This window comes from Macrotis lagotis, chromosome 2, assembly GCF_037893015.1.
Source record: "Macrotis lagotis isolate mMagLag1 chromosome 2, bilby.v1.9.chrom.fasta, whole genome shotgun sequence".
Classification (NCBI taxonomy): Eukaryota; Metazoa; Chordata; class Mammalia; order Peramelemorphia; family Peramelidae; genus Macrotis; species Macrotis lagotis.
Window position 1 is genome coordinate 294,724,327 of NC_133659.1, and position 26,841 is coordinate 294,751,167.

General features: G+C 35.2%; 1 protein-coding gene across 17 annotated transcripts in view; it reads right to left on the reverse strand.

The window, feature by feature from the left end:
- PPP1R12A (protein phosphatase 1 regulatory subunit 12A) overlaps window positions 1-26,841 on the reverse strand; it is a 171,629-nt gene that overhangs the window by 100,009 nt on the left and 44,779 nt on the right. For 14 of the 17 annotated variants that reach the window (XR_012476229.1, XM_074226505.1, XM_074226499.1 and 11 more), the window contains exon 2: window positions 13,791-13,921. The exons of 1 other annotated variant lie outside the window; for it this stretch is intronic. Coding sequence is in view for 15 of the 16 variants with exons in the window: in XM_074226505.1 (XP_074082606.1) it covers window positions 13,791-13,921 (131 nt within the window). In the remaining variant the exon portion in view is untranslated. Of the gene's footprint in view, window positions 1-13,790; window positions 13,922-23,536; window positions 24,248-24,287; window positions 24,310-26,841 lie in introns of those variants that run through there. 2 more of the 17 variants (XM_074226510.1, XM_074226509.1) reach the window with 2 other exon arrangements.

Below are 26,841 nucleotides of genomic sequence, written 5' to 3' on the forward strand. Positions count from 1 at the left end.
TAATTCAAATAACAATGTAATAGTGTTGCCAGACTTCCTAATCTCACCAATAGTAGCTATTTCTTTTACATGTTTTTACTATATTTTCAAATCTATGAGGTACAAAGTAAAACATCTAAAAGTATTATCTATTCATAAAGACCCAGTGAATGAAGATAAAAAATATTATTTCTTTTAAAATATTTTCTTTTTTAAAAATTACAGGTAATAATAATTTTCTGAATTCATTTTTTGTAACATTTTGAGGACCACATTTTCCCCCCTTCCATTCTTTTCTGTCCCCTCCCAATGACAATGAGTAATCAGAAATAGGTCATACATACACAATCATGCTAAACATATGAACAATTTCTTAATTTATTTTAATGAATAGCACACTAATAACCAAAATACCAGAGAATATTACAATCATAATATTTCTCATTTAAATGACATATATTAAATAGTTATTTGCGGGCTATTCGAAAAATTTAACTATCCATTACAATAATCTATATAAAGGAAAATCAGTTGAGGTGTCATCTACTAAGTAATAAATCAACTTCATGGAACACTAATCTGTCTAGAAAAGTCACTAATTGTCAATACCATTCAAGGTACCAAAGGCTACTAATTGTTCTGTTAATACCACATATACCACTTAATAATTGTTAATAACATTTACCATTAAAGATTTCTAGTCATTAATAGTATTTATACTACCTATGACAATTTTTTCCTGGTTCTTTAAAATGCTAAATAGAAATGCTTCTTTAATAAGATCTCAAACATCTCTCTATAACCTTGCTTTCATTATTCCCTATATCCAGGGAGCAGCAGGATGGAATGGTATTTAAATCCAGTTCTTATCACAATTCTCACTTGTCTCCATTAGTCTTTTTTGCTGAGTTTTCTAAGTAAGCTAAAAATTAAACTGTAAATGCAAAAAAACTTTATCACTTTTCTATAAGGTTTATAATTTCTCATATTATTTGTAACAACATTTTTAGAATTATGTCAAGTGGAGTTTCTTCATTTATTTAGAAAGCTTTAGTGTTTTGCTGTTACATTAATGCTAGGTTTTAGTTTTAGACATACCTTTTAAAAAAGTCCTATTTTTATAGGCTTTGCATGCCTAGGTTTTTTTTTAAGAGTTGTGTGCTTTTTTTTAAAGTATAAATTAGCACTGCTTTTTGCCAAATGATTTCAATGACTCTACTATCATCATATGGCTTCATTTTCATTTTTAATATGATTTTGAGTATGTGGGATGGGGAAGGGTAGTCTGGACCTATGGATTTTTTTTTTATATTGAACTCCTACACCTGGAAATTACTTTTATTAATACCAATTTATCATCCTTGACTTGAGGATTTAATTTGTCCAGGGATCACATATCTATTTTCTTGTCAGAGGCTGAACTTGAATCCAGGTCTTTTTGAATTCAAGGTCAGCAAATGATCAGCTAAACTCTTGCTCCCTCTAGGGTCTTTATGCTTGAGTAGGAACTAGGAATAGAAAAAAAATGAAGAGGCAAGGTCACAATAATAAAGGAGAATGGACATAGATGATTTAATAATTACATATTCATGGGGCAGCTAGGTAGCATAATGGATAGAGCACCAACCCGAGAGTCAAGGAGACCCAAGCTCAAATCCAGCCTCAGACACTTAATAATTACTTAGCTCTGTGAACTTGGGCAAGTTACTTAATCCCATTGCCTTGCAAGAAACAAAAACAAAAAAATTACATTTCAATCTTTGGTTTAGGAAATTCAAACTTTTTAAATATAATGGAACCTTTACTTTGAAGAACTAATTCAGGGGTTAATAAAAATTGTCAATCAGTTATACTATGTTTTTAAATGCTTTAAGAACTCTGTATTGTTATAGTTTATTTATGTTCCCAATTATGCAACAAGGTCATAATTTATTCTTACTTTCCTCTCAAAGGAAGATAATAATTTTGACTTAAAAGCTATGGAAACAAAAATGTATAGAGGGTATCTCAAACTTTTTTCTTTGTAGTTCCTGGGTAGGCTTAAATGCTACAAGAAAGTTGGTAAAAATGTCACCAAGTGCTATATTGAAGGAAAACAGGCTCAGGAATGATCTTCCCAATGGTGAAAATGTAGTCACTTAAGAGAATTATTAATTACATATAATTTTCTAATTTTAACAAGTTTCTTGTTTTCCCTCCATTATTTCCCAAACAAGTTGAAGTCTGCTATATTATACAAATAAACACACAGCCTTCAAAATGTTACACTATAAACTAAGAGTTGACAACAATATTAAAGCACCCTCAAAGCCCAATCTATCAATCCATGTGACAGACATTGGGTAGGAGAGCGGATGACAAAGTCATAGAATGCCAGTTTAGCAGGTAATTTGTGGGAGGCTTTCTGTCCCACAAGATACTTCTGGGAGCTAGTGACAAACTAAAATGTTATCAAATCGGGCTCTAAGTGATAGGTACCAGTTGAATTAAGCACCTGGGTCAGTGGGATGGACTTACTCCTATGTGTCAAAGGCAAAGGGTTGAAGGGGGAATATACACAAATCCATTAGGATGAATTACTTAAATGGATGAATGATCAGTAAATGGCACTGCTTTATGTTCCTGAACCACAAGAAGGCAAAATACACCGTAACAAATCAGATAATACTTTACCTGCTAGATAGGCTTTGTAAGAGAGAGCCAGCTGCCCACCTAGGCAAATCACAATCATAATTGAAATGAACTAGGAGACATGAATTTATGTGCTAAGAGTATGTCAGAATAGAATTGGAATAGCTCTCACCAATTACAGGAAAAAAATTCATGTCTTCTGTCGATACTCTCAGCTCCTAGTCATACAACATATTGCTAACTAGTGAAGGATAATCCCAAAGAATAATTTTATCCCTATATATCTAGATGCAAGTAAAGTAAGAAATAAGGAAAATCTAAAAAATAAATTTATATATCGAATAACAAAACATTTAAAATGTCAAGGAATCAAATGATTTGGAAAAGGCATTCTGTATATATTCCTGCATATTCATATAGAAAAGCAGTTTGAGCCTGACATTCCAAGTACAGCTAAATAGTAATCATACAAAACAAAACATTCAAAAAGGTTGACAATTGTCCTAATCATCATGAACCAGCATATTCTCCTAAAAAATGGCATTAGACAGTCTGTATCAATACACAAATATAAGAAAACAATATTTTCTGAAGAGCAAAAAGGGTTGCCAAAAATTGCAATTCAATATTTATATTGAACAAATCACCTGAAAAAAAAGGTTATAATGGCCTTATTAATGTACAATCTTTGACTTAGTGTAATCTTCAAGAGTTGCTCAAAACTGTAAAAATATGAAACAGGTCCAAATACAGAGAGAATGCTAGAATATTCTATATCCATATGGAAAACTATTATCTATTTGAAAAATGCCACAATATCAAGAACAATTCACATAAAACATGGCATTTCCAGGAAAATAATTTAAGTCCAATGTGATCTGTTATTATTACTCAGTCTTTTTCAATCATGTCTGACTCTGGGACCTCATTTGGCATTTTCTTGACAAAGATTGGAGTGATTTGTCATTGCCTTCTACAACTCATTTTTATAAATGATGACGCTGAGGCAATCAGGGTTAAGTGGCTTGCCCAGAGTCACAAAGTTAGTTTCTGAAGCTCAATTTAAACTCAGGAAGATGAGTTTGATTCCAGACCTGGAAAGATGCTATTATCACACCTCTCAAAGGGAACTAAATCTGGCTTTCAAATTAAAGAAACAAAATAAGTAATAAGAATTCCTTGAGATCTCTCTCTCTCTCTGTCTCTCTCTCTCTCTCTCTATATATATATATATATACACACACACATATATGTATATATATATAAAGTTACACAGATGCACTGTAAGACATATTAAATATTGTTAAATCTCCAACAATATAAAAGTTTTATCTGAATTTGATTAATAACAGATTCCAAAGACATGCTTCAGCAACCCTTAACACTCTGAGGACTAAAATTATAGGTAAACGTGTTAAAAGACCTCCAGGTATCTGGAAGGCTCAATAAGAAGAATTCATCTAAAGTAACTAATATAATAGCTCTTGTATACTTGCAGACCTTTTTATTTTGTTTTGTTTTGTTTTTTAGGTTTTTGCAAGGCAAATGGGGTTAAGTGGCTTGCCCAAGGCCACACGGCTAGGTAATTATCAAGTGTCTGAGACCGGATTTGAACCTAGGTACTCCTGACTCCAAGGCCGGTGCTTTATCCACTACACCACCTAGCCGCCCCTGCAGACCTTTTTAGACAGTCAGATAAACATTTTCATTCTTACTATTTTCAAACTAAATGCTGGAAATACAGAAAAGACAAAAAACATAGCTTCAAATTTGTCTATTTGAATATTTAATAAGGAGATAAACATGAAAATAACTATTACTATATGTGTGTATACACACACACACGCGTACAAACATATATAAAAGATATAAGTGGAATACAGGCAATCCAAATTTGAGCAGAAATTCCCTTCAAAGAGCACAAATTACTTTTTAATTTTGTAAATTAAGAGCCTGAGTCAAAGATATTGAGTAACTTGCCTAAGATTACAGAACTCCTCAGTGGCAAAGCGTGTGTGTGTGTGTGTGTGTGTGTGTGTGTGTGTGTGTATATATATATATATATATATATATATATATATATACATAAATAAACTGAGGTATGAGTTGGTCCTCAAAAGAGAGGGATAAAATGAAAAACCTCGTTTTAGAAAGGACTATAATAAATGAAGACAAATGATATATCAACACAGTCAGAGGACTATTCCTGTATAATCAAAGGCAGGGGAGGCTAGGTGGTGCAGTGTGGGCAGCTAGGTGGCACAGTGGATAAAGCCCTGGAGTCAGGAACCTGGGTTCAAATCCGGTCTCAGACATTTAATAAGTACCTGGCTGTATGGCCTTGGGCAAGCCACTTAACCCCCTTTGCCTCGCAAAAACCTAAAAAAAAAAAAAAAAAACCCAAAACAATGTATAATCAAAGGCATATAAGCCTTTGAATATATCAGCATTTCACAATTTTTCAAACTTTTTTCAAAATATCAACATTTCTTAAATTTCAATAGTTCAGAAAAACTCTAGGTTGATCAGTCAGCCTTACGATGACATGATCAAGGGAGAATGAGGAGAATCACATCAGGGCTTCATGATAGGGAATAGAGAAAATAAATTTAGCAAGTAAGCTGAGGCAAATCAGAGGGCAACTATGAATAGTGTGTTAAAGAGAAGATTTAATATTGTAGACTAGATGTGTGAAACTCAGATTTAAACAGTTATAGTGCTACATTGCCTTGAAAAAAGTAACTTGACCCAGCAATACCACTATTTGACAACATAAATGTTCTAAAATATTTACAAAAACTCTCTTTGTAGTGGCAGAGAACTGAAAATTGCTGAGATGCTCATCAATTAGGGAATGGCTAAACAAGTTACGATGGAAAACTATTGTGCTGAGGAATGATGAGTTGGTTTTTAAAAAACATGGTAAGTCTAGTATGAAATAATAGTGAAATAAGTAGAACTAAGAGCAACGATGTAAATAGTTAACAGAATACTGTTCTAAGAACTTTAAACAATTAAGTCATTTTGAGTATTCTAAATATCAAATCAAATATAAAGGACCTATGTAGGAAGATGCTATCATCCACCTCCAGAGTAAGAACTCAAATAATTAAATAAGTAGGTATGATTTTACACACACACATTTTTGACTTGAGGGCACAGGAGGGAGTGGGGGGGGGGGGGGTACCTAGCAGAAAACAAAAAAAAAGGAAACACAGAAAAGAAAGGTAGCTTAGAAAACAATGTATAATGTTTATTACGAAGTTAATCAAAAAAAAAAAGTAAAGCGTGAAATGAAATTCATGATTTTATACCAAATCCTCTTTTTATGTTGTGATGTAGACGTAGAAATTTTCTTCTTTCTCTTTTTGACTTTGTATTTAAGTTTAAAATGAACAAAATTTTTTAAATGAGTATTAAATGAAGTTCAGAAGAAAGTACAGATAAGTAGGACAATTTTGAAAGTAGATTTATATTGTATATCTATGTATGTGTATATACATATAAATATGCATATGTATATACAAACACACACATTTGTACATATATATGTATTTTAAAACAAGTAATATGGAATAGAGAATTCCATATGAATCCTCTTCCTGTGTCCTTGTTGATTAAATGGAAATGGTCTTTTATTTAAGTTCATAACAAACTGTTTTCAAATGCTAAACAAAACAACAAAACAAATTAGAATTTTCAATTTTGTATTGTTAGATATTTACAATTACATTTTTATCTAGTTTGGGGCTATGAGCTTGACACCTTTGCTGTAGACAACAGCAGGTTCAAAAGTTACTCAAGTTCTGGCTGTCTTTATTTCACCTATCAATTGAAGACAATAATAGCACATATTTCAAAGCATTTTGGTGAAGAATTAAAATGAGACATTGAAAAACTGATCAGTAATTCTTAAAATACCATATAAATGTCAAGTAGCTCCTACAATTATCATAACTAGTTGTTTTTTGAAAAAGGTATTGATGGGGCTACAGTATGAATTTTTTTTTGGTCAAAATTATCTAGCTTTATATTGGTCCAACAACCACTAAGACTTGTTAGTATAACCATTTATATGCCACGCATTATACTACAGCCTTTTTATAAATATGATTTGATTTGATATTCACAACTGTGAGGAAAATGCTATTATTCTACTTTTATAGCTGTCTGGCACATAGTAGGAGGTTATAAATGCCTCTTGACTGATAGTCTATGTAAAGGGTAGTTCACACTTTCAGCAAGAAATCAATTTAAACTTATGAGAGGCATACCAGCATTTATTTATAAACCAGATGATATATGCCAAGTATTGTATCGCAAATCAGAGTTACAAACTCAAAGAATGAGAAAATTACTAAGGTTTATTTCTCATTTTCCAGTATCTCTGATGTGAATTTTGCAAATCTCTTATTATCTTTGAACCTCACTATTCCTTACTAGTAAACTTAAAAAAGTTGTGATGAGAAAAGTTCTTTACAAGGGGTATAATTCCTAATTGTGAGAAAGTAGAAGCACCTCAATAATTCCCAACTCCTTAATTTTTGTGCATTTTCTGCTCTTAATATATTTTCAGTTGTTATTTCAGACTCACATTCTTCTTTACATGATTCCAGAACTGAAAAAATCATAAATTAGAAAAATATAAGTTAAAGCAACTTATGAACTTCTACTTTACCTCCATTATATTGGCAAAAGTGACAGACAGAAAGAAGGACAGATAGACACACACACACACACACACACACACACACATCAAAAGAACAGTTGCTGCACAGGCTGCAAGAAAACTGACACATTTATGTGCTGTGGTAGAGCTGTGAATTGGACCAATTATTCTGGAAATTATCCTTCTAAGGGAACCTCCCCCCACCCTCATTAAAATAATACCAACAACCAAAAAAGGAAGGGCAAAAGGACCACAGATAACTATGACAGCTCTGGTAGTACCATGTTGAATTTATTAGATACTTAAAAAAAAAGTAAGCTCTAAGTAATGGAAAACTGAATTTTCATGTATAATCTCCTATTCTGCAATGTATATGGAAATGCAGAAGAGGAAAAGAAGTTGAGATCTTTTTATTAGCTAGTGTAAGCAACTAGCTATCTATTAAGATCATTTTCCTCTCTTAACTCTTAAAGATAGCAGAATGAATTTACTGGTTTAATGATTTCCAAAGAATATTGATAACAGATCAATGTTAATCCAGATGACATCCCTAGTGTTTCTATCTTTTTTAAATCAAATTTGTAGATGGCACAAAGTTGGGAGCAATAATTATGAAAAGTTATAAGAATGATGTCTTTAGGCTGAAATGCTAGACCATAACAAAATGAATTTATTTTAATAATACAAAGTAGGATGAAATGAAACATCCTGACTATGTGACTGCAGGCAAGTCCTTTAACTTCTCAAAGCCCAAGGAACCCTCCAAAACTAAGCTGAAGAAGAGTTACTGATCTATATGAGAAGAGAGAACTTCACCACTGATAATTTCCTAAAGCAATGATGTCAGCTCTCTGGTAATCCCTCCTAGAAAATAGTATACTTAAGTTGTAAAAATAATTTCAGCTCCAAAGATTCAAATAATGCTTCCAATGCCCAAAATACACCCTCCTTACTGCTTCTTCTTAGGAATTTTATTTAGGTCAAGGACACTTCCTGTGTGATGCATTTCCTGAATTCCCTCTTCCCACCTAAATTGTTGTCATTCTGTACTTCTGAAATTATTTCTATATCTGTGTACACGGGTTAGAACTTAAATATTCAGCCAATGCATTGCTTACCAACAATACTATAGGAATTCTTTGAATATATTGATCTATATGAGAAGAGAGAACTTACTGATGTCTTTGTTTTCTGAACTTTTATAAAACTTATCTGTAATAGACATTTGCTTACCTAGAATTAAAAGATGTCAAATTACAATCCAGATCCAAAGTGATCTATGCAAAGTCTAACCTATCAAGAGTCACATGGTTACTAAAAAACAGGCTTGAACCTAGATTTCCTGAATTCCCAGGAGCACAACATTTTAAAAAAAATTAATTGCACCTTTTTATCTGGGCTAGTTTTACAATGCCAATTAAATGTAGCCTCCTCAAGAAACTTGACAATGCATTTTACACTGCCTTTACTGTGTTCAATACCTATAAATTCAAATTGAGAATAGGAAAAACCATGAATTTGCAGAAAAATTCAGTTAAGGGTAACCCATCCACATGAAAAGTGAGCAACTCATTTATTGAGTTTAACTTTATAATCTAGGAAACTGAAAATTTGGAATTTTACTTTTGGAAAAAAAATTACTTTCTTATCCTAGCTGCATTAAATCTATCTGTACAAAATATTTTCAGTTTCATGTGATTAGCTATCTTTTACAAATGTCCCCATTCTTTACTTGAATAAATGAATACATCACCTACTCATCTTCTAATCTTTTAAATAGAATGATCTTTATTATGAAAATCTTATATTCATTTAAATTGTTTTGTGAAATATGGTGCAAGGGACTCAGAAACTTTTTGAAAACAATTACAAAACACTTCTCACACAAATTAAATCAGATTTAAATAACTGGGCAAATATCAACTGCTCATGGATAGGTAGAGTTAATATAATAAAAATCACAATTTTACCAAAACTAAACTACCTCTTTAGTGCCCTACCAATCAAAATTCCAAAAAATACTTTAATGAGTTAGAAAAAAATTTTAAGTAAATTCATATGGAGAAATAAAAAGTCAAGAATTTCCAGGAACTTAATGAAAAAGAGTACAAGAGAAGGGGGCTTAGCCCTACCTGACCTAAAATTATATTATAAAGCATCAGTCATCAAAACTGTATGATATCAGGGCGCCTGGGTGGCACAGTGGATAGAGCAGCGCTCTTGGAGTCAGGAGTACCTGAGTTCAAATCCGGTCTCAGACACTTAATAATTACCTAGCTGTGTGGCCTGGAGCAAGCCACTTAGCCCCATTGCCTTGAAAAACCTAAAAAAACCCAAAAAACCCAAAAAAAACAAAAACTGTTTGATATTGACTAAGAAACAGAGTGGTGGACCAGTGGAATAGACTAGGTGCAATAGCAGGAAACAATTATAGTAATCTGCTGTTTGATAAACCCAAAGAGTCCAGCTATTGGGATAAAAACTCTCTTTGATTAAAAACTGCTGGGAAAATTGGAAGTTAGTATGGAAGAAACTTAGATTAGACCAACACCTCACACCCTTTACCAAGATAAGATCCAAATGGTTACAGGACACAGACATAAAAAACAATACTATAAGCAAATTAGAAGATCAAGGACTAGTCTACCTGTCAGATCTATGGAAAGGGGAGCAGTTTATGACTAAGGAAAGAGTTGGAGAACATCACTAAAAACCAATTAGATGATTTCGATTACATTAAATTAAAAAGTTTTTGCACAGATAAAACCAATGTAATCAAAATCAAAAGAAAAGTAGTAAATTGGGAAACAATCTTTACAACTAATGATTCTGACAAAGGACTCATTTCTAAAATATACAGAGAACTGAGTCATATTAAAAAAAAGCCATTCCCTAATTGACAAATGGTCAAAGGATATGCAAAGGCAATTTACAGATGAAGAGATCAAAGCAATCCATAGCCATATGAAAAATCGCTCTACATCATTAATTATTAGAGAAATGCAAATTAAAGAGGTACCACTGCATACCTCTCAGACTGGCCAATATGACCAGAAAGGATAATGATCACTGTTGGAAGGGTTGTGGGAAATCTGGGACATTATTATATTGTTGGTGGAGCTGTGAACTCATGCAACCCTTCTGGACAGAAATTTGGAACTATGCCTAAAGGGCAACAAAAATGTGCATACCCCTTGATCCAGCAATACCACTACTGGGTCTATACCCTGAAGAGATGATGAAAAAGGGTAAAAACATCACCTGTATAAAAATATTCATAGCCCTCTTTGTGGTGGCAAAGAAATGGAAATCCAGTAAATGTCCTTCAATTGGGGAATGGCTTAGCAAACTGTGGTATATGCATGTCATGGAACACGATTGGGCTATTAGAAAACAGGAGGGACAGGAATTCAGGAAAGCCTGGAGGGATTTGCATGAACTGATGCTGAGTGAGATGAGCAGAACCAGAAAAACACTGTACACCCTAACAGCAACATGGGGGTGATGTTCAACCTTGATGGACTTGCTCGTTTGATCAGTGCAACAATCAGGGACAATTTAGGGCTGTCTGCAATGGAGAATACCATCTGTATCCAGATAAGGAGCGGTGGAGTTTGAACAAAGTTCAAAGACTATTCCCTTTAATTTAGAAGAAAACAAACAGATATCTTATTGTCTGATCTTGTTATCTCATATACTTTTTGTTTTTTCCTTAAGGATATGATTTCTCTCTCATCACACTCAATTTGGATCAATGTACAACATAGAAACAAAGTAAAGACTGACAGAGTGCTTTCCATGGCGGGGGGGGGGGGGGGGGGGGGGAGGGAAGCAAAGATTGGGGAAAAATTGTAAAACTCAAATAAAATCTTTAATAAAAAAAATGGTGCAAGGGTGTTTTTCCAAGTCTAATTTCTGCCAGGATCCTTTCCTGTTTTCCTAACAGGTTTTTTTATCAAATTAGAAATTTTTTCTCCTAGGTAAATTTATTATTTTATCAAACATTCGGTTATTGAGTTTCATGGTTCTGGTTCTCCCTTTGTCTAATGTGTTCCATTGAGCTTCTCTATTTTTTAACCTATCCCAGATAGTTTTGAAAAACTATTCTTTTATAATATTGTTAGATGACTGGAAGGACTACTCCCCTACTCCCTCATTTCTATTTTTACTTTTTTTATGATTTCATAATTTTTAATCTTTTGCTTTTTTCCAACACTGACAAACCTTTGTGAAGGTGGGGAAATCCACAAGTACTACATATTATACACACTTTGGAACTTTTACAACACATCAATCATTTGAAAAACGAATGATTTGTTCTTCCTCATTAAAAAATACTTTCTGTTAGTATGACAGAAACTAGGATTAGATCAGCCTCTCACACCCTATAACAAGATAAGATCAAAATGGGTACAGGATTTAGACATAAAAGATAATATTATAAGCAAATTAGCACAACAAGGAATAGTTTACCTGTGAGATCTATGGAAAGGGGAGAAGTTTATGATCAAGGAAGAGGTAGAGAACATTATAAAAAACAATTAGATAATTCTGAAAACATTAAATTAAAAAAACTTTTGCACAAACAAAACAACTCTAACCAAGATCAAAAGAAATGTAGTAAATTGGGAAACAATTTTTACAACTAGCGTTTCTGACAAAGGATTCATTTCTAAAATATATAGAAAACTGACTCAATTTTATAAAAAAGCAAGCCATTTCCCAGTTGACAAAGTCAAAATATATGCAAAGGAAATTTTCAGATGAGGAAATCAAAGCTAACTATAGTCATATGAAAAACTGCTCTAAATCATTACTGATTAAAGAAATGCAAATTAATGCATCTCTGAGGTACTACTTCACACCTCTCAGATTGGTCAATATGACCAGAAAGAATAATGATCAAAGTTGGAGGGAAATCTGGGACACTAATGCAATGTTAGTGGAGCTGTGAACTGATCCAATCTTTCTGGAGAACAGTTTGGAATTATGCTCAAAGGACAATTAAAACATGCATACTCTTTGACCCAGAAATACCACTGCTGGTTCTATACCCTGAAGAGATCATGAAAAAGGGTAAAAACCTCACATGTACAAAAATATTCATAGCAGCTCTGTTTGTGGTGGCAAAGAATTAGAAATTGAGGGGATGTCCATCAGTTTGAGAATGGCTGAACAAATTGTGTTATTTGTATGTTATGGAACACCACTGTTCTTTTTTTTTTAGGTTTTTTCTTTTTGCAAGGCAAATGGGATTAAGTGGCTTGCCCAAGGCCACTCTGCTAGGTAATTATTAAGTGTTTGAGACCAGATTGGAACCCAGGTACTCCTGATTCCAGGGCCAGTGCTTTATCCACTGCGCCACCTAGCCGCCCCAAACACCATTGCTCTATTAGAAATCAGGAGGGATGGGAATTCAGAGAAGCCTGGAAAAACGTTGCATGAATTGATGCTGAGTGAGATGAGCAGAACCAAAAGAACATTGTACACCCTAACAACATGGGGTGATGATCAACCTTGATGGACTTAGTCGCTCCATCAGTGCAATGATTAGAGACAATTCTAGGAGATCCATGATGGAAAATACTATCTGTATCCAGAGAAGGAACTGTGGAGTTTATCAAAGAACAAAGATAAGGTAATAACCTTCAATTTTCAAAAAAAAGTCATCTTTTGTTTTACATAATTTTGCTATCTCTAATATTTTATTATTTCCTCAAGGATATATTTTTTCTCTCGACACATTCAATTTTGATCCTTATATATAAAATAGAAACAAGTGTGTGTGTGTGTGTGTGTGTGTGTGTGTGTGTGTGTGTGTAAGAAATTGTAAAATTTCAAACAGCAATAAAATGATTGGTAGAAACAGTATATTATTGTATATAACTGGAAAACAAAATATTTACATTAAAAACATCTTAAACCCCAAAAACCCCCCTGTGATTTGAGACAGTTTTCTAGGAGAGGAAGGAGCAGGGGGATGCTGAATATAACTATAATGATGTAAGAAATAGAAGACATCAATAAAACTGATTTTAAAAATAAAAAACAATGTATAGGGGTTTGGTTTTAAGACAAAATATATTAACCAAACAATCTCCTCAGGCCCTATGTCATATTAACACCTTTACAACTAACAGAATACAATAATAAGCAACATTAAAAATTACTTTCTTCTGTATTATCATATGTTAGAAACATATTTTGTAGATAAACAATGATAAACATCAAAATTTCCATGTGTGAGGATGGGAAAACTAGGTTATTTAAGAGGCACCAATTCATGAAGAGAGTCATCTAAGAAGGTGGTTAACTAACCTACACTCATCTGGCAGAAAACTATCTGTTCATTGAGAGGTAATAGCCAAAATAAATGTGGATCATTTTGTCTCCCAAAAGTACCCCACTTGAAAATTGATAATGAAGTTCCTTATCAATTAAGTATATATGGTCAAGTAAATCAAAAATTGAAAAGATCTCAGATTAATAAAAGAACACAGAACTAGCTTACTCTGCTATATCAAGATATCCACAGGAAGCAGCTGCATGTAGTGGTATCCAGCCCTCGTTATCAGGTTGATTAATATTTGCTCCATTTTCCACCAGAAATTTCACCATATCAACATTATCATCAATGCATGCCTGAAAGTGAAACAGAAAGCATTATTAAAATTCTGTTTCAAATATAAAATACAATGGTTCATATACTACACCCAAATCCAGAAATGCTGACCTCCAATCACTATTTTTTAAGTCTTACTTTTCCACTCTAGCTTCACTTACCTCCATTTGTAGTTATTACTCTATGATCAAATAACTGAGTGGCTACCATCTTAGAATCCATCCTGCCTCCCACTGTTCATGCTTTTTCTATTAATTCTTAATACTGGGTAACCACAATAATCTATTTAATTGGTGCTATTCCTGACATATGCTGGGAATAAGACCTATTAAGTAATGAAGTCTTGCTGAGTCCAACTATATTTATGGTGCCCATTACTTTAACTGAATCCTCATTAAGCAACCCTTTCTTTATTCTCCACATTAATTGTTCCAAATCTTCTCTATGCTCTCACCCCAACAATGACAGCAGATTGTCCACATTTCCTCCTTCACTGAAGATAGTGGAACCAGGTATCTAATATTTTATTATTTCCTCAAGGATATGTTGAGTTCCTTCAAGTTCCTTTCCCCAAATTTCCACATCTTCACCCATTATCTCCCATATTTTTTGCCAAGGCTGCCACTTGTCTTCATTCCAAGATCATACAATTTTCATCCTCCTTACTGTCAAAGTAATCTTCCTAATGATCAGAATTTCCCTGACTAAAACCCTTCAATGTCTATGTTCTAGGTACATATGTGCCTTACCCTATATTGGATGTTAAATTCCTTAACCTTTTTTTGTTTTGTTTTTATACGTCCATCTCTCTTACAGTTTCTATTGCTGTTCAACTGTCTCTTAGTCATGTCTTACTCATGACCCCCTTTGGGGTTTTCTTGACAAAAACACTAAAGTGGTTTGCCATTTCCTTCTTTGGTTCATTTTACAGATGAGGAAGTGAGGCAAAAACAGGGTTAAGTGACTTGCCCAGGGTCACACAACTATTAAGTGTCTGGGGACAGTTTTGAATTCAAAGAAGAGTCTTCCTAATTACAAGCCTAAAACCCTGACACACCTAGTTGCTCCTACATATATAGTAATCATATAATAAACATTTATTTAATTGAATTTTCCACTAAACTCAATATTCTACTTCTGTTCATTAGGAAAGTAACTCCTTGGTGACAGAATGAAAGAGGGATTAGAGTTAAGTTAAAAAGTAGGAAGGCAAACTAATAAGGTAACTTATAATAGTCCAGGTCTTACTTGATAGATTTTAGAAATTCAAATGCAAGTCTAATATTTTATTATTACAATATTTTATATCAATCTCTGTTAAATCTGATCTGATTCTAGATTATTTTGGTTTTGAAATAGTTATTTCTTCTAAACTTGTGTTACTTTTAAATTTGATAACTGTGTTTTTATGTCTTCATTTTAAGAATGACTAAAAAATATCTAATAGAATCTAATGCAAATCCCTGAAGACCTCCTTTTCTAATAAATCATTCTTTTGGTTTGGATGCTTAACCAACTGTTATAATATCATGAGAGTTATCTGAGGGCACTGAAAAGTGACAAGTCTAGGATCCCTCACTTATTATACAACTGTGTAATGATATGATTTAGTAGAACCTCATATTTAAAATTCCTGGAGCTTCCATTTAACCAAATGAGTCAAAGTAGCATAGCTGCTAGAAAGTTACAGGAAAAACAGTTTTATTGTACTTCATATAATGTTCAAACCATTTATAAAGTATATACATAGCCAAGTGCCATTTTTAAAGGTAAAATCTTGACAAACATGATCAGGATGACAAGGGACTTTGAAATTTTATGACCTAAGAAATAAGTGAAAAAGAACTTTTAGTTGTTTGACTTGGGGAAAAGAACTTAATCACTCAAGTATCTAAAGACAAGTATGATGTTTGGACACTTGGGGTATAGAAGGTGGGACTGATATGTTTTTGAAATCCAAAGAGAAGAAGAAAAATAGGATAAATATTACAAGATGGCAAATTTGAGGTCAAAAGAAACAAGAATTTCCCAAATAACAGAGAAGCTTAAAAATGGAGATGGTTGTCTAAGTACTTAGCTAGTAGTCAGCTGAAAAAGAATTCAAGGTTAAATGACCATCTCCTGCAGATATTATCAAAGATATTTTCCCACTCTGGAACATTAGACCAAAAGAACTCCAAGTCCCTTTGGGATCCTATAGTTCTAGGTTTTAGTCTTAGGTTTATGTTATGTCAAAATATACTTTTTTTTTTTAAGATTCTGCCTTCTTTTTAGCATAAGTTCTGCTCCTAGGGTCTTCTTCAGAGGCAGTCTTGAGTATTCTATGAGCAGTCTCTCAGAAAACTTAAACCTTTATTACTAAGATTAGTCTGGGTTTTGTCACAGGACTTACAATAATAATATGACTTCACATTTATATAAGGTGTTGCAGTTTGTAAAGTATTTTCTCCACAACAGCTCTAAGTAAAAATATCCCCATGCTGCGGGAGGAAACTCATATCTTATTAATAAAGTGGTATGCTAATTATAGTATGGTAAAGCCATTCTTCAAGGTTTTAAATAAGTCTGAAAAGAAAAAACAAAATTCCATCATAAATTATATTGTTTCTATGATTAGTAATATTATGCTCTTTGAAAGACCAAAAATGTTACAATATATAGTCAGAAGATGGTGCTCTAAACAAACAGAAATAATAAATGAAGCAACTATACAGAAGAAATGTACTGCCATTTGCACCTAACACTAATGCATTCTAGCACCTATTTTAATTTAGGCAGCTCCAGAATTAAAGGTCAATTTAAATTTTCTAGAGCAGTATCATCTATCCTGAATTCCCGAGTCTGTCTTCGCTAGATGTAATTCCATAGTTGTTAGGAAAAATTGATTTCTGTGATTACAAAACCCTAATATGGCAAGAATGGGTGCCAGCAGCCCTCTCCCCACAGTGGGAGCTGCCACAGGTCTGCATCCTAAGGACAGCCTCTGGGGGCCCCACTGCAATTCCTCCCACTTTTCCCCCCTCTGCTGTATATCTGCACTCCCTGCCTGCCCCTTCCAACAAGAGCTGCCTGATGAGGGTAGGAGGGGAGAGGAGACAAATCAAATAAGCATTTCCACCCTTTTGGTCACTGTTTTCCATAGCTTAGGTCACGATAAAAATAAAAACTTAAAATTTTAAAAGAACACAGCTGTAGTTCTATCTAGTCCTTAAATTCCACTGAACCCTGCATGGCATAGAATTACACTAGAAAGGAAAACAAGATGAGGCTCAAAAGGTTGCTCTGGATTTTTGAGAATGAAGGTTAAATTAGAAGGAGCTTTCTGAAAAGTTCGTATCACTTAATAAAAGAAATGAACAGCTAATTTAAGTTTTTGTTTCCTTCCATTTATAATAATGTCCTTCACTAAGTATTCAATTAATATGTACTTTTAAAAATAAATAACATTCCTTGAAAGAACACCCTAATGCAAAGTGCTGCACATGCATAGAGTTTAAAATCTAGGAAAGACATTCCTACTCCTTAGAATCTGACTGTCCAGTGATACCACAACAGACATGCAACTCTGTCTGCAGGATAGTTCTAGGATGAGCATGAACATAAGACAATTTGCTTTAGGGTTTGCAAAATACTTTTGTTATAACAATCCTGTGAAAAAGACAATGCAAGTGGCATAGCATTTCTAAGAAACTGACCCCTACAGAACATCATGGTTCATTGGAGTTCAAGGGGTTATATTCAAATCCTGTCTCTCTGAAAATAATCCCAGCCTGATTCTGGACAAATAACACAGACTGAGAATCAGATCCTTTATTTGTAAAATGAGAGGGATCACTTAAATGGCTTTTATTGTCTCTTCCAGCTTTAATCTGTGATTCTATGATCACAGGAAGCATCTGTACATAGGAGCCAACATTCGTCTTTCAAGATCTAAGAACAGGGTTCTTCCATCACACTAAGCAACAGGTAGGGAAGGATCAGACTAGGGAAAGGAACTTTGGAAGAGTTAGTCTTATTGCCTCAACTCACAAATCAAGGAAGACTTTCAAATTAATAGTGAGATTTGAGGTAAATGAAACCAGAGTAAAGAAAATGAAGCAGTTTGAAAAGAAAGTGCTGCTATGGGGGGAAAAAGACACATGTACTTGGATGCTTTTCTTTCGTTAGGCGTTTTTAAGGGACTCAAGAGCCCTGCTCTCAGGGAGCTTAAGGTTTTAGTGATGAAAGTGTTCATATTTTGTTGTTAGAAAATCTTAAATTTTGGCATTGGGGCACCTCTTTTTTTTTAAAAAATTTTTTAGCAAGGTAGTGGGGTTAAGTGACTTGCCCAAGGTCACACAGCTAGGTAATTATTAAGTGTCTGAGGCCAAATTTGAACTCAGGTCCTGACACCAAGGCTGGTGCTCTATCCACTGCACCACCTAGCTGACCCTGGGTACCTTCTTTATCAAGGCAGATTAAACCTCTTCTAACTTAGAAACAGAATTTGAGAACTATGGCCAAAGCTTAAGGGGCAGAGCTGCTGACATGATGATATGCCTCTCCAAGCTTAGCCAGGCGGGTCAGACAGATATGCTCATCACCAGATCCAGAAGATGAAGAAATCCTTCCATTTCCATTACTTCCAGCAACATAGCTGAAAAGCCCACCAAAAAAATAATTCTCACCATCACAATGATAACAAGTCATTATTGTAGGAGTTAATGTTAATTCCTAAGACAAATGGCATTAATTAAGGTAAGTATCATGGCACAGGTAATAACAAATTAACAACTGTTTGGAAGGCAGGAAGTTAAAAGGAAGAGCTATCATCTTGGATAAAAAAACAAGAATCCAAAAGATGTCAATGAACTAGAACAGGGCTATCCAAACTGCGTGCAGCCCCCTGTGGGTTTACCAAATGCTTTAGAAAACCAGGCCAAGCTACTGCAGAGCCCTCATTAAAATGGCAAATCAAAATATACTGCCTATTGTTTCAATAAAAACTTAAAAGTAAGACTGGATAGCCCTGAGCTAGAATAATAGGTTAATAAGATAAAATTTAATGGAAGCAATTTTAAAATCTCTTATTTTTATATTATAATCACTACTAAATGTATTTTCCCCTACTCTGTTCTTCAGAATTCCATACCATAAAGTGAGTGAAGTAGTTCCACAAAAAAAAAAAAATTGATCTACCATATCTGATAGCAAATATAATATTCTACAAACTCTTTGTTTTGTTTTAGGTTTTTGCAAGGAAAATGGGGTTAAGTGGCTTGCCCAAGGCCACACAGCTAGGTAATTATTAAGTGTCTGAGACCAGATTTGAACCCAGATATTCCTTACTCCATGGCCGGTGCTTTATCCACTGCGCCACCTAGGCACCTCTACAAACTCTCTGTAAAGAGCCATAGCATATCCATTTCTTTAACTCTTTCATAGGGTTGTTTGGTCATTATCATGTTCTGAAAAATGGTAATATTAATAGTACCTACTTTACAGGTTGGTTCTGAGGATCTACTGAGTTTGTAATGTAAATTAAATGTAAAGTTCTTTGACAAATTTTAAAGCATAAATTCTAGCTATTATTGTCATTAGTATTATTATTGTGAATAGTTCTAGTAATGATCCAACTTATAGGCAAAATATAAGAAATTATTTTTATAACATCAGTCTAAAGAAAAATCACAAAGACATTAAAAAATAGCATCAAAGATGTTTGCATCTCCAGAAGGTAGCATAGAAAGTCAAAAAGATTTTGCAACTGGCAAGAAAAGAGAATCAGGACAAGGAGGGTAGAAGAAGATATCCCTGCTTTCCAGACTGCTTCTTTTATGGTCTAACTTCACTGCATGCCAAAGACAACACTGGGGGCATTTTGGCAACTTGGTCTCTAGTCAGCTCCTGTGAGTTTTTTGTTTTTTGCTTTATGGAGACATCCATTTGGGGAACAAAAAATAATAATCAAGGTTTTAAAAAGGAATTTCCAAACTTTAAATCAGATGTCTAGGACTCTGGTCTTCAAATCCATTTAAGGCCTATCAATGAAAAGAATAAACATCTTAGGTAGTTTATAGCCCTTGGTAAAACAACAAAAAGATGTTGTTTCTCTTGTCAAAGAAAGAGAAGCTTTCTAGCATTTTGCACCAGAAGATTCAAAATGAGAATTCAGATAGCTAACCAGAAATGGTTAGCTGGCCAGCTTCAGTCACAGTCTCATCTAGGCAGCAGTTGATTGCAGAAAACATTTGTTGATCACAAAACAGAGTTCAGTGGAGAAGGTGTCAGTTAAGCAGACTTTGCAACACTGGCAGTGTGAACCCTCTCTTGATCAGATAAATATACATGTACATATCCATCCCTATGTGGACATTATCTTAACAGGTCCATGACAATTACCTCGCCATGCATGTTCCTTAATCCTATGCTAGCTTTCCTCATTAATAGTATGGAAAACTAGGAGAGGGTAGACCCTATAAATACATGCGCTAGTGTTTAGAGGGGTCTTTTCCTATCACTTTATTGACTATACCTTCGATTATATGTAAACATGTCCTCTGGTTGGCCAAAGTAAACACTGGTGTGGGAAGATCATACTTCAGATTTTAATCCATGTTTGTAACTCTTAAATTTTTGACTTGCAAAGTATTTCAAATTTAAGATTATTTTTCTAGGAATTCAGACGGGGAACTGGGAGTAGCTTAAGTGCTCTAAGATTTAATTGTCTATATTTCTGCCTTGATGAGCAACCAGCTGCCTCTATTTTATTAGCAACCAGATTATTAGAATGCCATTTATGTCTCTGTACAAGTAAATGTTAGACAACACAAAGTCAAGGATAATTCTTTGGAGCCCTCCATCATAGATTTTCCTCTAAGTTGGAATCAAGCCAATAATTAACCTTTGCTGCAGTAACAGAACTAGTTTCAAATTAAATCTTGACACCTTATCCACAAGGATAACATACTATACACTTTGTTAAATAGTTTGCTGAAATCAACCAGACTCTTATCTAAAGCATTCCTCCTATCTCTAAGTCTAATAACTATAAAAAAGGAAATGAGGTCAGACTGATACGACCTGTTCTACATGAAGCTACATCTCATTGCTTACCATACATCCCTTTCTAAATATTTACAAATTGTACCTTTAATATAAACTGCAATTAAGAATTTTTTTTTTAAAAAGGTATTCTACACAACTACAGGATTGGGGGTGGAAAGATTGACTAAATACTCATATGGTGGGTAGGGAGAAAAATATAGGAATCCTAATGGATCAAAAGGAGTCAGCAGTATGACAAGACACCTACAAAAGTCTTTAATGCACCTCATACAAGGGTAGTGAGGTCGTTCAGTGAATAGGGTCCCAATCTAGAGTCAAGAACATTCATCTCCCTGAATTCAAAAGTGTTCTCAGACACTTTACTAGCTATGAGACCCTAGGCAAGTCACTTAACCCTGTCAGACTCTGTTTCTTGATCTGTAAAACTTTTCATCATTTAAAAACATCAGATAAGTTATCAAATAGAAATATATTAATCCAACTGTTTTTCTTGCTTACAGAAGCATCACCTAAAAAGTACAAATGGTTGAAATTAAATTACATCCAGGTCTTTGACTTTCATGACATTTTATGTCCTGACATAAGTGTCTATTTCCTGTGTTTTTAAAAGTCACAATTAGAAATATGCGTGGCACTTAAACTTAGGTGTCTTTTCTTTTTGAAATAAGATGGAAGATACAGTTGTTTTATAGAAAAAAAGAATTTGTAACACAGACTTAGTTAAAAGAAAATGATAGTCTGGACCCCTTTCTTTCATTGATGGCATAAAATCTTCATTCTGTTCTTATCCAACAAAGGCCTTTAAAAAGTGGGAAGATGAGACCAGGACGCTGTGAGGACAGAATAGTATTTTTCGAAATCATTAAATATAGGTTGAAAATCAATTCTGGTTATGATAGATTATTCTTTTAGATAACAAATTGTTTTTAAAATGTCAGTAGAAATGATATTTAAATCTTAATAACTCCATCAGAAAACATACATTGAGTCCGTCAGTGGCATTAATTGTTTATAGAACAATCCTTTTGCACATTCTTAAAGTATACACAAAAAACTGGCAAGACATACCCATAAAAATATTGTTGCTAAGAGAATCAAAAGCTTACACATGCAGCACATTAAGAGACACATGACTGGCTGACTTAAAATATTTGACCAAATTTGGTCACTTTATTGTGCCGTATATGGAGAGAAACAGAACAGCTTAAATATTCTTGCAGGGTCTTATCTGAGATTGTTTGTTTTAAGTCTCTCATGAATCTCTACCCGAGTGATTATCCGTAAGAAGAAGCCGTATGAAAACACAGTTGCAGTCTACTTCAAGGTATAGATGAGTTTAACAGAGCTTTGCCAATTATAGCACTGAAACTAATCTAAGAACAGGTTTCATCAACCAACTGTTCTACTCTAAAAGTTGTTACTTTCTCAGCAAATTATTTCAAGGTCATTCAAAATACTTCCTTTCTACCTTTTGTTTTGGGAATAAAAATCAGAAGAATGACATGAAAATGAAGATAAGAAAACAAAAGGGAATAATCATCATATAAAATAGTCAAAATTCATTTAACTATTTCACAGCTTTGAAATGGGAATTTAGGAAAAGGAACATGTTTCAAAACTAGAAAAACTCAACTTTAAAGGAAATAAATATTTGGCCATTATAAAACAAGGGAAATAACTAGAGCTATGTATTTTGAAAGTTAATACTATTTTCTTTGTGTTAGATCAAATATACAAAAATAACCCAGACATTATTCTACATTTGCATTGCTTTAATTAGAACACAGACTACCAATAATGCTACCCAAATTGTTTTGGAAGGCTGGATAGACTATAATCTTCACATTTCCATCACTAATCATATCCATTAAAATGATTTGGCTCTACATTTCCCACTAACCATTTTCCCTCTTTTAATATGAAAATAAAATTATTTCAAAATGTTCAAAAATTTAAGCAAGAGGAAAAACCAAACTTTTCCTATCTAAAAGTTATCTTCCTAACCTTTCTTTCACTAGTGAAGAATACTAGGTACATTCAGAAATTCAGGTACAGTGGAGATGACCAGAAAAAAAACTAACAGAGTGATATGGAGAGAAATATTCTTTGCTAAAGATTCCTTATGAGTTAAGAGTGGAAGAGTTTGTTATATTGCAAGAAGAAAAACTTCAACTCATTATACATTTATTAAATACCTATGTGTCAAGGCACAGTACTGGTGCCAGCAACTTCTGACAGGCTCTAATTAACTACAGTTGGCACAGCATCTGGCACACAATAAGTACTTAATAAGTGCTTGTTGATTTGACTATATATATATATATATATATATAGAGTGGAGGGCAAAACTAAAGTAATGTAACTTTCAAAAACAAAAAGTACAACATTTACAAATCAGTATACTGAATAAACCCCAAACAAGGTAGGCAATATTATTCAATAAGCTTGGTAGCAACACTCCCACCATCTTAAGATCTCAACTCCTTACCAATGTCCTATAAGCATGATCTAACCTCCATCCCCCCACTCCCATCCCACCCAGGCCTCCTATGTCCCAGTAACCCCTCCCCACTGCCTCCGATGGGTACCTAATGACTCCAGCTGCCTGTCCCACGACTTCCTAGCACTGCTATCTCCCCTCTATTAGGGTTGGGGGCTGTCCTTTCAGCCTGAGCCAGGGTGGTCATTATAAATATTAGCATTCCTCTAAGACCAAGACAGCGGATTCAGCAGGTTCAGCACTAAATTTACAAGACAGACAGGAAACACAAAAAGCAAGGGATGAATCAGGAAACCCAGGCCACAAAGGCAGAGGCCTACCCCTGTTCCCCAACCCTTGCACCCTAACCCTGTGCTCCTCAGGTTTCCCCAGTGACATCAATGGAAGGAAGGAGTCTTTCTGAGTACAGAACTTTGGCCTTCAATTAAGATAACAGGTTCTTAGCATTCAGAATTAAATAAACTTTGGAGTTGTAGCTAGTAGAACAGTTTAGGAATGAGAAAAGTGAAGCCCCAAGAAGTGACTGATCTAAATATACAAAAAATAAACAAGATCTCAGGACTCTAATTCCAATACTTCCCCCACTAATCCACACTGAAATGGCATCATGGTTATATGCAACCTGTTTTCACCACTATCTGTGACTGGCCAAAGCAATGTATTTTGAGGTCAACCTTTACAAATACTGTTTTGTTACATTTACATTATTGTTTTGTCACTTGGTGAAAACATCACTGTTTTGTCAATAGTAGCACTTTAAGAAATTAAGTTCGGGGGACAGTGGATAAAGTACCAGCCCTGGAGTCAGGAGTACCTGGGTTCAAACACTTAATAATTACCTAGCTGTGTAGCCTTGGGCAAGCCACTTAACCCCGTTTGCCTTGCAAAAACCTAAAAAAAAAAAAAAAAGAAATTGGTTCAAACATATAAGAAACTGCTATTTTATTTAAAAAAGGATTTACTTCCTCTAATAGAGTCAATTTTCTTCTTTAAAAGCACATTAAGGGGGCGGAGCCAAGATGGCGACATGAAGGGATCCAGTCTTAGGAGCTCTCTGATAAAAACTCATAAACTAAGGACTCTAACTAAACTTTCGAGAGACAGAACCCACAAAGGGACCCAGTGAGGCAGTTCTCCTACTCAAGGTAACCTGGAAAAGACCAGAAAGTCTCTGCTCCCCGGGGTCGGAGGGGCAGCCCACCAGAGGGGTGGCCCGCCAGAGCCAAAGAACTTCAGCCTCCCGGAGGCAGCCCCAGGGTGCTGGGAGTCTCCTGAGCTGCACCCCGGGGAGCACCGACACAAAGTGGGGGAACAGTGGGGGACCCCTGCCAGAGCGAGCACGTGGAGCCCAGCCCTCAAGGCACACAGCCAGCAGCCTGGTCTTTCAACAGCCTAGACCCGGAAACAGAGGCAGGTGGAGCCCATAAGCAGGAGCCCCCAGGGCATGAGCCCATTGAGCTGAGGGAGGGGAGTGAAGAGAGACTGCAGAGCTCTGTCCTCTGCCCCTGAAACAGGACTCTGGGGCTCTGACCACATTCAGATCCTGATCCCAGTCTAGCCCCCCCCCCCCACCTCAGCCCCGTGGCAGAGGGGGGCGCATATGGTCATTCACAGACCAGGAGGGAGGACAGAGCCTCACACACTGAGACCCTTGTGGGAGTGTCCCAAAAGCTCAAGGAAGCACCCCCCAAAAACAGGCTTAGGCTGGGAAAATGAACAAAGAAACAAGAGGAAGACCCTTGAGAAATATTTTGCAAATGAGCCCAAGAAGGATCAAAATACTCAGTCTGAAGATGAGGAAGCACAAGCTCCTGCATCTAAAGACTCCAAGAAAAAACAGAAATTGGGCTCAGGCTATGATAGAGCTCAAAAAAGACTTTGAAAATCAAATGAGGGAGTTAGAAGAAAAACTGGGAAAAGAAAGGAGAGAGATGCAGGAAAAACATGAAAAATGAAGTCAGCAGCTTAGTCAAAGAAATCCAAAAAAATGCTGAAGAAAATAGCATGCTAAAAACCAGCTTAGGTCAAGTGGATAAAACAGTTCAAAAAGTTACTGAGGAGAAGAATGCTTTAAAAAGCAAAATTGGCCAGATGGAAAAAGAGATAAGAAAACTCTCTGAGGAGAACAAATCCTTCAGACAAAGAATAGAATTCAGGGAGATTGATGAATTTACCAGAAATCAGGAATCAATACTTCAAAACCAAAAAAAATGAAAAATTAGAAGAAAATGTGAAATATCTCACTGAAAAAACAACTGATATGGAAAACAGACTTAGGAAAGATAATTTGAAAATTATTGGAATACCTGAAAGTCATGATCAGGAAAAGAGCCTTGACATCATTTTCAAAGAATTACTACAGGAAAATTGCCCTGATATTCTAGAAGCAGAGGGCCAAAATAGAAATGGAGAGAATCCACCGATCCCCCAGAGAAAGAGATCCCAAGAAACCAACCCCTAGGAATATTATAGCCAAGTTCCAGAACTCCCAAGTCAGAGAGAAAATATTACAAGCAGCCAGAAGGACACAGTTCAAATATCGTGGAGCTGCAGTCAGGATCACACAGGACTTAGCAGCAACTACATTGGAAGCTCATAGGGCTTGGAATACAATATACCGGAAGGCAAAAGAGCTTAGAATGCAGCCATGAATGAACTACCCAGCAAGGCTGAATGTCCTCTTCCAGGGAAAAAGATGGACTTTCAATGAACCAGGGGAATTTCAAAAGGCTCCTTTTGGAATGGCCAGAGCGGAACAGGTTTGATCTTCAGATGCAGGACTAGGTGAAGCATGGAGATTGGAGGAGAGGGGGGAAATATGAGGGACTTAATGAGGATGAACTGCATGTATAGAAAAATGATACTGATAATATTCATATGAACCATCTCAGTTAATAGAGCAGGTAGAGGGAGCTTTTATAGTTGAAGCACAGGAGAAAGCTGAATTCGAAGACAAAATATGGTGTAAAAATGGAGTCAATAAGAAAAAAAGGGAAATGGAATTGGAGAAAGAAAAAGGAGAGGGGGAATAGTCCAAGCTATTTCACATAATAAGATTTTTTATTACAATGAGCTATTGCAATGATATGGAAGGGGGGAGGCAAGGGGGAATGAGGGAACCTTTGCTCTCATCAGAGATGGCCAGGAGAGGAAACAGGAAATATACTCAATGGGGTATAGACATCTGGAGTAAGAAGGGGTGGGGAGCAGGGGGAAGGGGTGGGGATGTGAATAAAGGAGGAGAGGATGGACCATGGGGGGAGAGTGGCCAGATATAACACATTTTCTTTTTTACTTCTTGCAAGGGGCTGGGATTGGAAGGCCTGCCCAGGACCACAAGGCCAGGTGGATTCTGGGCCTAAGGGGTGGTATGGGGGCTCAGGGCTTCTTGGC